The sequence below is a fragment of the Chrysemys picta genome, chromosome 11, assembly GCF_011386835.1.
Source record: "Chrysemys picta bellii isolate R12L10 chromosome 11, ASM1138683v2, whole genome shotgun sequence".
Classification (NCBI taxonomy): Eukaryota; Metazoa; Chordata; order Testudines; family Emydidae; genus Chrysemys; species Chrysemys picta.
The window spans coordinates 12,158,016-12,174,716 of record NC_088801.1 but is presented as its reverse complement, the minus strand read 5'-3'; the positions used below and the strand labels follow the sequence as shown (position 1 = coordinate 12,174,716).

Here is a 16,701-nt window from a genome sequence, read left to right as displayed (position 1 = left end):
GAGCTGTGGCACTGACAGCATGTTCAGTTGTGCGCCTTGTCACTTGCTAGTCAGCCTTGGGAAAATGCCATATTTCTGCTTGCATGAATTTCATGGAAGGAACACCTTTTCAGAGGTCAAAAATCCCACTAAGAGACAGCACAGGAAACAAATATGACCTGGAAAAATCAACAACCTCACTAAAACCTGCAGCTGCAATCCATAGGACTGTCTCAATTTAAAAACAAGTCACCTCCTTGGGTCCTCACACTCTGGGACCAGCCTCTCCCCAGCCCTGACAAGATTAATAAGTAAGGCTTGGTTTAAATATGAATGAAAGTTGCTCCAGTGATGTGTCTGAATGCATTTCCATTAGGGTGGATGTATGAAACCTGGAACCTACTAGAAGTACTTCAGGAACAAGGCGTGGATATATGATGACACTGCACCACTAGGCACTAGATCAAGCAACTTGAAAGCCTGTCAAAGTGTCTCTGTGGCTGAGTGTGCAGAGCTTCATGAAGGAACCCTCTTGGGCCAGAAACAACCCGCCTTGATTCCTCCACCAGGACAAACACTATTGTCCTCATCAAGAAGAGGGGATATTTACTGAGCTATAGAGAGCTTTTAGCACTGTGGGGAGTATGTGTATGGCTACTGTATCTTTAAGGTCTAGAAAATTATGTTACCGAAGTCAAAAGACTGGTCAGTTGGTAGCCACTTTGCAACAAGAGCAGGGTTGGAGGCACCAGATGTAGCTTGTACATAAGGATTCTCTTGCTAAGCAAACAATTAATTTTTTGCAGTTATTTTAGTCTTCTTGTTGTTGTAACTCTGACCCAATTAAAGTCACTGTGGTCAATTAAAAGGCATATTTGGCTGATTGGATTTCGTGACACACAACACTTAGACGCCTATGTAGGTTGTCCTAGAAACCAGTGCTGAGCGCAATGGGTTTGTATTGAGTCCTGATGCTCATGTGGAGTCTAGCAAGGTCTTGAAAGCCCACGGGAACAAAATTTGGGAGGGTGAGATTTTTACCCTCTCCAGTTTGTCTAGGGCTGAAAGCACTTGAGCCTCATTGGTGACTCAGCCAGTCAGCATAGGTGGCCTCATTAACCTTAAACAAGCCAATTAAGGGAGCACATAAAGGAGGTCTCTCCCTACTCAGAAGAGAGACAGGTGGATTGCTTTTGGCAGGCTGTTAGTGTCTAGGAGCCAGGACAGTGAGTGCTGGCAGATACTAACTAATCTCTGCTAAAATGGTTTGATTTAGACCATGGCTATTGTGAAAACATATGGAGAGAAATATGGCCACTCACTCTGCATCCTGCTAATGTTTTATCTGAGAGTCACAGCAACCTGTGAAAAAAGCCAGAAACGATTGAGAGAGTTTGTATTTCTCTTTCAGTCTTAAACTCCTAGTGAAAGCATCTATGCAGCTGTGCAGATCCAGAGCCCCTCCACGTCTTTCCCTACAGGTTAATTTATTTCTCACAATATCAGTAGGCTCAGGTCTAATCAAAAGTCTTGGTGGTTTCATAATCAGAAATCTTCCTTTTTCCTTTCAAAGCAAATCCTGGATCACTTCATCAGCAAATGCTAAAGGAACAAAATGATGTCCCAAACAATGTTGTTTGTTAGAATTAAAACTAGTTTCCCTTTTTATCATTATGATCAGTTTAAAAATCACTCTTAAGGTTGGTCAAAAACAAACATTTTCTGCAACAAAAATTTGAAAGAAGTGAAAAAAGTTGCATTTGAAATTAACAGAATTTTTCTTTAAATAAAAAACATCAAATTGAAACAAAAAGTTCAACTTTGGGGTTCTCCCTCTTTTCCAGTGAGGAGGAAAAGGAAAGAGGGGGAAACAACATTTTGATTTGAATCAAAACTTTAATTCTGATGAAAAATCTTTGATACAAATATTTTTGTATTTTTTTTTTTTACTTAAAAATTAGTTCAGCCATCTCTGTTCACAATTCAACATGTTCCAGAGTATTTCAGAAATGGGTTTCTCAGTCTGTTCCAATGAGTTAAGAGCTTCTCTAACAGCAGAGATGGGCCCAGATGGCAAAATTTGGATCTGAACTCTCCCAAAGTTTAGGAGGATTTTCAATCACTCCCTCTCTAAGAGCAGGATTGAACTTTGGGAATTAGCTATGCAATAAATGAACTATAGGGTACATCTAAAGGAAACTACCATTGCAGATATGCAGCCCACGTACCTCTAAATGGGATTGTGCCTTAATGTGTCAGTATCAAACGGGTTTTTAGGGAAGCCAATGTCTTCCACCATAATATTGCTTTACCTTTGAGCTTGATTTTCCCAGACTCAACATGGGCTTAAAAACTAAACAACTAAAGGCTTCCTCTTTGATTCATCCCATCAGGCCTAAATTTAGTAAAACTTAATTGCAAGGGTAGCCTTTCATCTTATCTATTTACATTGCATGTCTTCCCCTCAAAGACAGTCCAGTAAAGATCTCGGTCTTCAGCCTCTCAGGCTTAGAAGTCACTGTTTCTTCAATTAATGGGTAGGACATAAGATGACTGTGTGCTTTTGGGATAGCAAAGCTTAATGAATTACTGAGGGATGACAGAACTGTTTCACTGTCCAGTTGCTTCCTGTTTAGTGTCCTCTGTTGTGTGCAGTTAGTCAAAACAAAAAAAGCCTTTGGTAAAAGCTCAGTTTGAGCTCTCTGTAATGCATGCCATAAATACATGTTCTCAAAACAATTACACCTTTCTTCCTATGTCTATTGATTTCCCCATGCTCAGTCATTCTCCCAGAAACTTGGCGAACTTAAAACTTTCCATCCTTGCCTTAAAACATAAACAGATGCTACCTGTATGAAATGTTAAAACATACATGCTTCAGTTTAGTTGGACTGTATTTGCCTGTAGAGATTGGAATTTGCTGTAAAGCATTCTGCAAAAATGTCTTAGGTATGACATTAAATAAGAACAAATGATATTCTGATGTATTAATCCTTTGGGCATCTGAAATCAACAAGATGAAATTCATAACAGTGAATATCATTCTGGGGCGTATTAACAGCAGTGTTGTTATGTAAAACATGGAGGATAATTGTTCCACTCTAGTTGGCACTGGAAAGGCCTTAGCTGGAGTATTGTGTCCCGTTTGGGGCACCACTCTTTAAGAGATGTGGACAAACTGGAGAAAGTCCAGAGAAGAGCAACAAAAATGATACAAGGTTTAGAAAACAATCTCTGAGGTAAAGTTAAAAAAAAGGGTTTGTTTAATCTTGAGAAAAGAAGACTGAGGATATGCCTATATTGCATTTTAAAAACCTATGGCAACGAGTCTCAGAACCTAGATCTACAGATTCAACCTCGTGCTATGGCGCTAAAAGCAGCAGTGTAGATGTTGCAGCTCAGTCTGGAGCTCAGGTTTTGAAGCCCAAGGTCTCCCCAGGCTTCAGAGAACAGGCTCCAGCCCAAGCCCAAATGTCTGCACAATTATTTTTAGCGCCATAGCATGAGCCCCACAAACCTGAATCTGAAGGCCCAGGCTCTGAGACTCGGTGCCGAGGTTTTAAAATGCACTCTAGGTTTACAGTCTTGAAATACGTTAAGGGCTATTATAAAGAGGATGGTTATCAATTGTTCTCCATGTCCACTGGAGGTAGAACAAGATGTAATCAGCTTAATGTGCAGCAAGGGAGATTTAGGTTAGATATTAGGAACAACTTCTTAACTATAATGATAGTTAAATGCTAGAATAGGTTACTAAAGAGATTGTGGAATTCCCAGGGGATTGTCCGGGGGAACCAGATTGGGGCCCCCTGGCACCCATTGGGGTATCTGAAGAAGTCAGACCTGCCTAGCTTACCATCAGAGCCTTTAGGTAAGATAAATGTGCGCAGAGTGTTTGTTATTTTAAAATCTTTTTTCTTTAAATGTTTTGTTCCTTTGTTTCAGAAGGCTGTCTGATCACTGTATTCACCACTGGTCACTGACTCCCAAAGGGAAGAACTGCAGCTTTCCAGCTCAGTCGGACCTGCCGGGTAAGCACGGTTGATACACAGGGTACAGTAGCCCAGGGCTGGTCTAAGGGTGGGACAATTGTGGAATTTGGCACCAGGCTAAGTAAAGGCAGAAGGTCTAAGACCTGAGGGAGTGTACCTGGACAGATCTGAAAGGGGAAATAAGTGCTGGTAGCCCCATCATGACATGACATGACCATGACAACTCACCCACATAGATTCACTCTTTAAATGGGCCATCTGTATTTCTCATGAACATCTGTAATCACATCCTCTAGAGCAGTGGTCCCCAAACTTTCATAGTTGTTCCCCACCCCCACCCCGTCCACATCCCCCCAGAGCCAGGAATGGGGCCGCAGCCCCTGGGATGTGGCAGAGACTCGGACAGGTGTAAGGGGGCCAAGGAGGGAGGAGAATCTGGGGCTGGGGGCGGGGACGGGACTGGGAACAGAGCCCTGGCCAGGGGCCGAGGCCAGGGCCACAGTCAGGCGCTGAGGCTAGGAGTGGGTCCGGGAGCCAGGGCCACAGCTAGGGACAGGTGCAGAGCAAAGCTAGGAGCAGAGTGGGGCTGGGTGGCATTTCCTCCCCGTCCCCAATGGGGGCTGGCCTGGGCCCTGCTGCACCCCCCTGAATGTTCCTCCGTGCTCCCCTAGGGAGGCATGCCCCACAGTTTCGGGACTTCTGCTCTAGAATGCTGTTTTCACCACTCCTCACTGAAATAATATCATCTACAACATTTTTTGTTTCCTTCCTTCTCTGCTCATCTCCTTTTCACAATATACAAATCAATTTTTGGCTTCCACTTTGCCCCAATACTGTCAGACCCTTATAAATCCATTACTGATCACAGCACAATGGATCAACTGAGCAAAGCCAAGGTTTTATTATGGTGTATGCCATGAGCAAGTAGCAAAAGTCTCTAGTCAGCCCACTGCTTAAACTGTTTTCAGGTGGTCAATTAAGAAAACAATCAAATTTCAATGATGCAACCCCATTGTACCTACAGCTGTTAGGACTGTCTCTCTGTTTATTGGCACTGGAAATAGAATACTCAGGTGCTGTTTATAAAGAATTCATATTTGATACATATGGTAAATCTTGGTCAGGATCAATCTAAGGGTTACTGGAAGGAATGAAGAACCAGTTCAGAGAAAATCATAACCATCCCCACCCTCCAATCCTCCAGAGGCAGCTCTAGGACTAACTTTTAGGTGGGACGATCAAACTGGTCTGAGATGCACCTCAACTCTGTAATTAGGGTTGCCAACTTTCTAATAGTAGAAAACCTAACACCCTTGCGCTGCCCCCTTCTCCGAGGCCCCTCACCTTCCCCACCCCTTCTCCGAGGCCCCTCCCCTGGTCACTCCATCCCCCCTCCCTCTGTTGCTCACTCGTTCATTTTCACCAGGCTGGGACAGGGGGTTGGGGTGTGGGAGGGGTGAGGGCTCCATCTGGGGGTGCGGGCTCTGTGGTGGGGCCAGGTATGAGGTGTTTGGGGTGCAGGAGGGGGCTCCAGGCTGGGGCCGAGGGGTTCGGAGTGCAGGAGGGGGCTCAGGGCTGGGCAGGGGGTTGGGGTGCAGGAGGGGGTGAGGGGTGCAGGCACTGGGCGGTGCTTACCCCAGGCAGCTCCTGGGAAGGGCGGCATGTCCCTCTGGCTCCGTGCCCTGCCCTGCCCACAGGCATTGCCCCTGCAGCTCCCATTGGCCATGGCCAGTGGGAGCTGCGGAGCCGGCGCTTGGGGCAGGGCAGTGCGTAGAGCCTCCATGGCCGCCCCTACACCTAGAAGCCGGAGGAACATGTTGCCACTTCTGGAAGCTGCACAAAGCCGGGTAAGGAGCCTCCCTGCATTGCTACCGAACTTTTAACAGCCTGGTCAGCAGTGTTGACTGGAGCCACCAGGGTCCCTTTTTGACCGGGTGTTCCAGTCAAAAACCGGACACCTGGCAACCCTATCTGTCATCAATGGCACTCTGAAAGTCTCAGTACTCTTCTGACACTACTGGACTGCACAGTAAGTTCCTGCTGTGTCTGTTTTTGACCCTTCCTACTGGAATGCACACCACCTGGTTACACCCTCCTATTAATGGTCCATCTCACCAATCTGAGCGAATGGTTGGGAGACCTAGAGCAATGATATGGGATCACAAAACAGCAGCGCTCACAATATGCTAAGGGCTGTACACGTACAAAAGGTATGGCCCCTGCCATGAGGCATTTATTTATACTCTAAGGACCCAATCTTATAATAGGTGGGATCATGGCCTAGAAAGGGAAGTCATAGCCACAGACTACGGGAAAGGAAAACAACATACAATTAAATGATTAGATGAGAATTGACTGTGTACTGATACATTTTGCTTAATATAAAGATTTGGAGACCATCCCCAAGTACTCTAGAACTTTGGCATATGCCTCTGGCTGGAGTTAATTGCAATATATAAAAAAATCTTTGATATAAAAATAATGGAGTGAAGGAAACTAAAAATGACTTTTCTCTTGAGGAAGTTTATACTGATGTATAGACTTCAAATCCAACACTCACACTACCAGTTCTGACAACGCTACAAATGCATTATTTTTGTGAGACTCAGGAATCTTCTCATTTTTCTTTTTCTACGCAAACATTTTCTCCTTTGTGGTCATGCCATAATCTAGGAAAGTGTTCCATTTTAATTAAAAGAATCTAGTAATCAATTCACATATGGAGATCCATTTCTCAATCTGTTTCATTACAATGACACAGAGATAAATTGAACAGTACTTAGACTCCGGACTGAAGAATGATGCTCGGACTATTGTAATAAGATTCTGTAGCCTCATGCATTCCATCTTCAAAAGCCACTGGCAATTATTACCCCTATTTGTTGTGTAGAAGACTCTGGAGAAGAGGTGTAAATCGTGAGCTAGCTATTTAGCTAACTGTGTCAGGAATGATCACATTTTCATTCAGACAACCTTCGGAGACCAGTAAGGCTTTCAGGGAAAAGCTTTCCCAAGTATACCTGTCTGCAGTGAATCATAGTGAGAAACTAAAGAGGAGTGTACAAATGTTTGGCAGCAACCCTTTAGATTTCACAAGCCAAGCAGGTTTGGGCCAGGTCAGTACTTGAGTTAGTGATTCAGTGAGTGAAGTTTCCCCTCTTAGTCAGAATTGAACCCAGGCCACAGTGTGGAGTTTCAGATAAGTAAAACCAAAGTCCAGACCACTTGTCCTATTAAAGATTCCATGAGTTTCCATATGATGCCATGGTCATTTCCAAGTGAATAGAACTGTTAGCACAAAGGGCCTGGCTCAATTCCAGCATAATCCCTCTATGAATCCTCTTGTGCAGGTTCCCTGAACACACTGTTCAATTTCACTTCCTGTCTGAAACAGTTCTCCGTTAATTGTCATGTTCCACCTTCCAAAGAGGCTGATGATGAGATCCTGCTCTGTAGTTTAAGTATGTAAAACACTTTGAGATGTTCAGAATGAAATACCAGTATAAGATAAAGTGACTGCGTGTCGCAGTTCTACTAGGATAGTCTTGGTTTTTCATTTAGTGTCTTGAGAACTTCTTTCAAGACACCTGATATGTCCCAGTTTAACTGTCAGGTTTTCACAATGACAAAATATTTGTTCAAGTCATATTGCTCTCCTGATACAAAATACTTTCTACACCTGTTTCATTGTCATCACAGAGTAAGCATGTTTAATGCCAACTATTGTTCAAGGCCAAAACTTATAATGATTTGTCAGGCAACACCACTGCAATACGAGTCTAATGAGTCAATGTTCTAATCAAGTCACCATAAACCCCTGCTCTTGTGCCTCAGGGGGCAGAGGGCTGCTGAAGGAGATGTAACTGACAGTCCCTCTGTCTGTTGCTTCCCTCCTCTCTGTAGTCAACAGAACCACAGAGAGGAGGGAAGCAAGAAGTAGAGGGGTTCAAAGGGAAGAGGCAGAGCTGTTCCAGGTGGAGCTTTTCTCACCCAGGAGAAAAGATCAAAGAAAACAGACAGAATGCAGCACACCGGAATATTTCACAACTGTAAAACTGTTGCCACTAATATGTCCTCCTGTTATTTTGGAAATATGATCATCTTAGTGTAAGATTATTATCATTCCACACTTCCTCATCCCCCCTACCCCAAGTCCTAACACACTTTGATAGAACCTCAATCCAACCCACGCTGAAAGCACCCCAACCCAACCTCCTCTAGCTAGCTCATCTGCCCCAGATGTCTGCACATCTGGTGTTCTGAGATTGTTCCTCAGAATGTAGTTTTATAAATCAATGTGTAGCATCCTCTGGGATCCTTGAGGGTAAAAGGTGCTATATTAATATCTCATCATTATCCTTCACTGGGTTTTCTAAAAGCTGCAGGCTGGAATTAGAAACTGAATACATAGCAGGGCTTATAGTATGGTGCTTTCTGTAAAATGGATATAACGCTGTTTACTGGTAAAGAGCCCACAGCAGGATGCCAGATCTGAACCTCCCAGAACTCTGTAGTAATGTAGACCTAGATTGGGACTTTGCCCCTGAGGGCTTATCTTTAGAGTGAGTCCCAATTAGAACCGCTAATTCAAAGATCCCTGAAATTTGGGAACATTTGGGTTCACAGCTTAATGGCAATCCTGACTTTATGCCAGGAGTCCATTTGTACTGCCTATTTACCTATCTCCCAGGACATGAGGAATAGTCACATAGGGCCAGATTCCAATACACTTACACAAGTTGAGTAGGATCTTGTTCTGCAAGTAATCTCATTGAAATCAGTGGGACTATTCATGGACCAGAGCATTTCTCAATGTCAATACGGATATCAGACATAAATAAAGGCAAAGGTGGTGGGTAACATTGTATATCAGTGATGAGGTAGACTGTAAAGAAATAAGAAGTGATGGAATGGATAAGACAGAGTCTGTCTGGGCAAAAATCACATTGGGGAAGAAAGCTACTAGAACCTCCCTGGGGATAGTTCTTGGGGGTGTGCTATAGACCACTGGGATCAGATTTGGATATGGACAGAAACCTCTTTAAGGTTTTTAATTAAGTAAATACTCATGGGAATTGTGTGATCATGGGAGACTTTAACTTCCCAGATATAGACTGGAGGACAAGTGCTAGTAGTAATAATAGGGCTCAGATTTTCCTGGATGTGATAGCTGATGGATTCCTTCACCAAGCAGTTGCTGAACCAACAAGAGGGGATGCCATTTTAGATTTGGTTTTGGTGAGTAGTGAAGACCTCATAGAAGAAATGGTTGTAGGGGACAACCTTGGTTCGAGTGATCATGAGCTAATTCAGTTTAAACTAACTGGAAGGATAAATAAAAATAGATCTGTGACTAGGGTTTTTTATTTCAAAAGGGCTAACTTTAAAAAATTAAGGAAATTAGTTAGAGAAGTGGATTGGACTGAAGAACTTGTGGATATAAAGGTGGAGGAGGCCTGGAATTACTTCAAGTCAAAGCAAGGAAAGCTACCTTATTGAGGTCAGAACATGTAGGGATAAAGTGAGAAAGGCCAAAAGCCATGTAGAGTCGGACCTTGCAAAGGAATTAAAACCAATAGTAAAAGGTTCTATAGCCATATAAATAAGAAGAAGAAAAAGAAAGAAGTGGGACCGCTAAACACTGAGGATGGAGTGGAGGCTGAGGATAATCTAGGCATGGCCCAATATCTAAACAAATACCTTGCCTCAGTCTTTAATGAGGCTAATGAGGAGCTTAGGGATAATGGCAGGGTGACAAATGGGAATGAGGATATGGGGGTAGATATTACCACATCCAAGGTAGAAGCCAAACTCGAACAGCTTAATGGGACTAAATCGCGGGGGCCAGATGATCTTCATCCAAGAATATTAAAGGAACTGGCACATGAAATTGCAATCCCATTAGCAAGAATTTTTAATGAATGTGTAAACTCAGGGGTTGTACCGTATGACTGGAGAATTGCTAACATAGTTCCTATTTTTAAGATGGGGAAAAACGTGATCCAGGTAACTACAGGCCTGTTAGTTTGACATCTGTAGTATGCAAGGTCTTGGAAAAATTTCTGAAGGAGAAAGTAGTTAAGGACATTGAGGTCAATGGTAATTGGGACAAAATACAACATGGTTTTACAAAAGGTAGATCGTGCCAAACCAACCTGATCTCCTTCTTTGAGAAGGTAACAGATTTTTTAGACAAAGGAAACACAGTGGATCTAATTTACCTTGATTTCAGTAAGGCATTTGATATGGTTCCACATGGTGAATTATTAGTTAAATTGGAAAAGATGGGGATCAATATGAGAATTGAAAGGTGGATAAGGAACTGGTTAAAGGGGAGACTACAACGGGTCATACTGAAAGGTGAACTGTCAGGGTGGAGGGAGGTTACTAGTGGAGTTCCTCAGGGATCAGTTTGGGGACCAATCTTATTTAATTTTTTTATTACTGACCTTGGCTCAAAAAGTGGGAATGTGCTAATAAAATTTGCGGATGACACAAAGCTGGGAGATATTGCCAATACAGAGAAGATCCGGGATATCATACAGGAAGATCTGGATGACCTTGTAAACTGGAGTAATAGTAATAGGATGAAATTTAATAGTGAAAAGTGCAAGGTCATGCATTTAGGGATTAATAACAAGAATTTTTGTTATAAGCTGGGGACCATCACTTGGAAGTAGCAGAGGAGAGGAGAAGGACCTCGGAGTATACTATGAGCCACTAATGTGATATGGCCACGAAAAAAGCTAATGCGGTCTTGGGATGCATCAGGCGAGGTATTTCCAGTAGAGATAAGGAGTGTTAGTACCGTTATACAAGGCACTGGTGAGACCTCATCTGGAATACTGTGTGCAGTTCTGATCTTCCATGTTTAAGAATGATGAATTCAAACTGGAACAGGTACAGAGAAGGGCTACTAACATGATCCAAGGAAAGGAAAACCTGTCTTATGAAAGGAGACTCAAAGAGCTTGGCTTGTTTAGCCTAACCAAAAGAAGGCTGAGGGGAGATATGATTGCTCTCTATAAATATATCTGAGGGATAAATACCAGGAAGGGAGATGAACTATTTAAGCTCAGTGCCAATGTGGACACAAGAACAAATGGATATAAACTGGCCATCAGGAAGTTTGGACTTGAAATTAGACAAAGGTTTCTAACCATCAGAGGAGTGAAGTTCTAGAACAGCCTTCCAAGGGGAGCAATGGGGGCAAGACATATCTGGCTTCAAGACTAAGCTTGGTAAGTTTATGGAGGGGATGGTATGATGGGATAGCCTAATTTTGGCAATTAATTGATCTTTGACTATTAGCGGTAAATATGCCCAATGGCCTGTGATGGGATGTTAGATGGGGTGGGGGGGAGAATCTGAGTTACTACAAAGAATTCTTTCCAGGTGAATCTTGCCCACATGCTCAGGGTTTACCTGATCGCTATATTTGGAGTCAGGAAGGAATTTTCCTCCAGGACAGATTGGCAGAGGCCCTGGGGTTTTTTTGCCTTCCTCTGCAGCATGGGGCACGAGCCACTTGCTGGAGGATTCTCTGCACCTTGAAATCTTTAAACCACGATTTGAGGACTTCAATAGCTCAGACATAGGTTAGGGGTTTGATACAGGAGTGGGTGGGTGAGATTCTGTGGCCTGCGTTGTGCAGGAGGTCAGACTAGACGATCATAATGGTCCCTTCTGACCTTAAAGTCTACTACTATGACTCTATCAGAACCTGGCCCTTAAATGTCTGTGCAGTGCTGTCAAGATGTAAAAAGTTGCTGTCTTTGTTACTACTGAGCTCCACATCTTTTCATTGGCATGATGCTCTGCATCCTCTGAAGAGAAAACAAATGACGGATGAACCCACCTGACACAAAGGCCACTTTCTCCTTTAGTATTGGAAGGACATCAGCAGCTTTTAATCCATCATTTCGAAAAGATCCTGCAAAACAGAGGAGAATAACAATGCCAAATTAGAAGGGATTGGGCCCTGGATACAGCTACCTACACACTCCACTTCGCTCAAATCAAATAACAGAAAGTGCTTTTCTGTAATTTGTAGGCTATGAGACAGATTGCAGTAGTTGAGACACAAACAGCATTAGCTTCACCAGCAATTTATTTATAAGGGGAAAGTCAGAAATAATCCACCCAGACTATCTCACTCTTCAGGGTGCTGTAGGGTCAATAACTTTTCAGTCAGGGAATCAATTTTTTCGCCTCCTTCCTTATATAGACCAGACTGTGGCTAGCCCTTTCCAGGTGCATACAAATGGAAGAGAGTGTGGCCTTCCCCCTATGTGCCCCTGAGCAAAGCCCAAGTACAAGAGAAGTGGGCATTGCAGCTCCTGCACTAATCTAGCATCATCCCTGGTGATAGATTCACCAAAGGGATTGGGTTTATGTGGGGCCTAGCTTTTTCCCCTTCAGTTCTAGCCAGTATAGATGGGCTGACCCAAGGGGAGAGTCTGTTGCACCATTTCAAAGGGTAGAGGACCTTGTACAAGTCCTGCAGTTTGCATGAACTTTGATGTGTTGTTTACCTTCCCCTGCAGTTTCAGTGACTTCATCCCCTCAAGGAATTTCACCAATAAATCACTGATTTTTCAGTCCCTTGGAAGCACAAGAAGACATGAGTTTCCTACTCTTTCAAAAGACAAGAGCACATTCCTTATATGCCATAAGCCAATATTAATGTATCGTCCCACTGCAGGCCAGATGCTGCTATTCCATCAGCTGCTGTTGAAAAATGAGCGTTTGAAGGACATCTTTGCAGTTGCCATGGACTACAGAGCAACTGTCATTGCATAGTGAACACCCATCCTAAAAAGATAGCTGCAATACAACTTTAAATCCATCACGGTTACATGGACATAAAAGGTTACAGCGTGCACCGAAACACTTTACTTTTACCTTTAGCCTTTCTCAGACGACGACATCCACCATTCGTCTGAGAGAAAGACAGAGCGTGGGATAAACCTCTCACTTAGAAGCAGCTCTGTTGATTGGCCTGAAATGAGGCATTTCTCTCCATCCATAACATCTGACTGCCTTGGGTTGTTTAACACTATGTGGTTTGTCTTGTCACAGCTGCTGAATGCAGCACCACTAGCAGAGGATTTTTGATTGTTTGCGATTGAATGTGGATGGAAAAAAAGCCCCTCCGAGTATTTTGTCATGTTCCATACATTATGTACACAGCAAAGACATGGGATCTTGATCTCTGCAAGTCTGTGCAATCAGCAAGTGGTGAACTAGCCCTAGCATATACAATAATACAGCAGGCTACCCACATTTTGCAAGGGCGAGGTCCTTACTGCAAATTTGCAGACAGCCAGACAACTGCACCTAATTTGTACATATACTATTATTACCACTATTATTGATTTACTATTAAAGATAAGTGAATGTACAATTATAAATTGACAGTGTGTATTTGCTTGCGTAATAACCTGCCTTGCTTATGTGATCATGTCTCCCTCTAGTGACTGACCCTGTAAGTACAAACGGTTGCCATTTGCATTTGAAGAAGTTCTTATTTAAGTCAGCTGGTCAAAAGAGGCCAGCCTGTATTTGTGGTATTAAATGGCTCATATTTGATCCATCCCGATAGCAGTGATGTGTGCATAGCCTAATAAAACAAATGTATGTATTTGGCCAGGGTTCATTATGCTAGTTCTTGTATCTTTCTTGATAAAGGAATAGGCATTGCTTGTCGGCTGAGTTCCCCAGAAGAATATAACAGTAGTTGATTTGATTTGCACTCATCCTGCACTTACAGGGAGAGGGTTTCCATAAGCTGCATCTTAGCCCCTTTCAAGGCTGTATTTGACTCTTGCACTGCACTTTAAGAACCCTGGTTTGTGGAATCCTCTCATGTCCTCACCTTTTTGGTACTCACTTCTGATAGCTTCAAATGCAAATAATTTGCATGTGTTTATGAAAATGGAGATAGAAAGGAGAGAGGTGATTTACTGCAGGTCTTAGATAATAGTAATTTAGCCTCCAACAAAATTTTAGGATGATTTATGCAGTTATTTACCTAACCCTCTTATTCAACCCTCTTGTTCAACCAGGGATCTGGGGATCATAGTAGATCACAAGCTAACTATGAGTCAACAGTGTAACACTGTTGCAAAAAAAGCAAACATCATTCTGGGATGTATTAGCAGGAATGTTGTAAGCATGACATAAGAAGTAATTCTTCCGCTCTACTCCACGTTGATTAGGCCTCAACTGAAGTATTGTGTTCAGTTCTGGGCGCCATATTTCAGGAAGGATGTGGACAAATTGGAGAGAGTCCAGAGAAGAGCGACAAAAATGATTAAAAGTATAGAAAACATGACCTATGAGGGAAAATTGAAAAAACTGGGTTTGTTTAGACTGGAAAATAAAAGACTGATGGGGCACATGATAACAGTTTTCAAGTACATAAAAGGTTGTTATAAGAGGATGGAGAAAAATTGTTTAGGAGAAGAAGCAATGGGCTTAAATTGCAGCAAGGGAGGTTTAGGTTGGACATTAGGAAAAACTTCCTGTCAGGATGGTTAAGCACTGGAATAAATTGCCTAGGGAGGCTGTGGAATCTCCACCATTGGAGATTTTTAAGAGCAGATTAGACAAACACCTGTCTGGGATGGTCTAGATAATCTTAGTCCTGTCATGAGGCAGGGAACAGGACTAGATGACCTCTCAAGGTCCCTTCCAGTCCTATGATTCTATGATTCTAAAACAAATCAAAACAAATCAAAGCAAGTGATACGTTAGCTGGACATGATCCTTCTTAGGTACAGAAATAGAGAATTGGGCCAAATTTATCCCTGATACAACACCATTGACTTCACTGCGGGAAGAACTGTACCCAATGTTATCTTGCATATTTTCAGGGAAACAGTGGATCCAATACTGCAGCCTGGCCAGATTCTGCACCACTGAAGTTAACAGGTCCTTTGCCACTGATATCAAGGGGTGCTGACTGGGCACTATGTGAGTAAAGGCTGGAAAATTGGGCCATATATATTAAATCAATAGGGTCTTCTCAGCTTGATGCACCAGGAGCAAAGCTCCATGGGTTCCAGAACAACTTTGAGTGACCTCCCACTGGACCAGCACAGCAGCAATACACTTGGTTTCCATGGTGATGGTACCTGCACCTGCACCTGCACCTGCCTCAGCACTGCACCTGTGGTAGATTCAGACCCTGTTAATGAAGATGTTACAACAGCCTATACTAAGAGAGCATAGGTGCCAAGGAAGGTATGAATGGGCACAACAATAAGGGTTTATAGATGTAGGTGTGTGCATACACTTATAAAACATACTACAGTACTTTTCAGTAGTGGTCAAAAACACTGAAGAGACTGCAAGCCAGTGGGCCAACTCATCAGCCAGGGCATCAAATCAAGCTCCCAACACTATCAAATTTTCAGCCCCTTTCTTCAGGGATGAGTTTCTCTCTCAAACACCAAAACAATCCAACATAAATCATACAGGTAAACCAGGTCCTTTCCCTTGGCTCAGGGTCCACTGTAGGAGCCCACCCACTCTTTGCAGCTCTCTCTCCCAACAAAGCTGCTTGTTGGCCTTTTATCTAAGAACCCAGGACCATACTTTTAAAGTTAGAGTGCCTAAATACCTTTAAAAACTGGCCCCAGGTGACCTGCAGGCCATCACCTGATCCCTGGCCTCAAACCCATCACCTGGGAGGCAGCTAATTAGTTATAAGTCACAACTCCTTTTAAAGAGCCAGCCCACCCTGTGGCAAAACACTATTGTAAGTTGTATTGTTTTGGACCACTACGGTATTATATTGTAGTCTTTTTCTAATAAGGGTTGTGGGGGAAGGATACGTATGTGTTTAAAGGGAAAGAGGATCAAATAAGATAAAAGGCAGCCCAAAAATCAATAGCAACCCAGCCTGAGAGAGGAACCGGCCCAGCAAATATGTTTTCTCTAGTTTATAATTTATAAACATACCCATTCTTATTATTTTTAGATTAGAACATTTTCATACCAACTACCAGCTGTTTCTAATACATTGGTTTCCGATGTGTTTGTTTCCATTTCCAAATGCTTCATGTGTGCATGACAGTGTATAATTTTTCCTATGGAATCCTGTGTATACAAACCCCAGGTCTGATTAATACATAAAACATGGCACCAATAATACTTTGCATCCAACTACCACACATCTTTACCCTCACTCTGCCTTCTAAGAATGGAGCTTGTCATTGGCAAATGATTGGGAGGAAGGACAGAATTGTGGTAAAAGTACAGCTCTGCACTGAAAAAAGACTGTAAAAAGGTACTCCCTAGACCAGCAGATATGCTGACTTTAAGGGCAAAATACAAATTCTCTCTGCTCTTTTCTCTTGTTATTCCTTCAGGGCCAAGACAGATAAAAGTGAGCTCAATTTCAGTCCTTCTGCATCATCAATGGAACGGTTTGCTCATTTCCAGTCACTAGCTCACCAATTATGAAAGGGAATGGGACTACACAACACTACCTCTCTCGCTCTTTTGATCTGTAGATCTCAAAGCACAGTACAAAGAAGGTTAAGTATTGTTGTCCCAGTTTTACACATGGGAAAACTGAGGAACAGCCAATGAAGTGACATGCCTAAGATCACCCACCAGGATGGAGCAGACTCCGATAGATTCCAGGTTTCCTGAGTCTTAGTCTAGCGCCCCAGCCATTGGAGTAGAAGTGTCAGTGAAGCATAATTAGTCCTGCCAAACC

At 42.9% G+C, this 16,701-nt stretch overlaps 1 protein-coding gene and 1 long non-coding RNA gene across 3 annotated transcripts in view; one reads left to right on the top strand and one right to left on the bottom strand.

Moving 5' to 3' along the window:
- The window catches only part of KALRN (kalirin RhoGEF kinase), a 721,955-nt gene that overhangs the window by 488,279 nt on the left and 216,975 nt on the right, over window positions 1-16,701 (bottom strand). For both annotated transcript variants that reach the window (XM_065561521.1, XM_042843108.2), the window contains exon 2: window positions 11,830-11,904. In XM_065561521.1, coding sequence (XP_065417593.1) covers window positions 11,830-11,904 — 75 coding nt within the window. The remainder of the gene's footprint in view (window positions 1-11,829; window positions 11,905-16,701) is intronic.
- Window positions 151-12,652, top strand: LOC135974307 (uncharacterized). The gene is made up of 3 exons (XR_010591521.1): window positions 151-290; window positions 3,925-4,010; window positions 12,518-12,652. It is a non-coding gene; the product is annotated as an uncharacterized LOC135974307 (long non-coding RNA).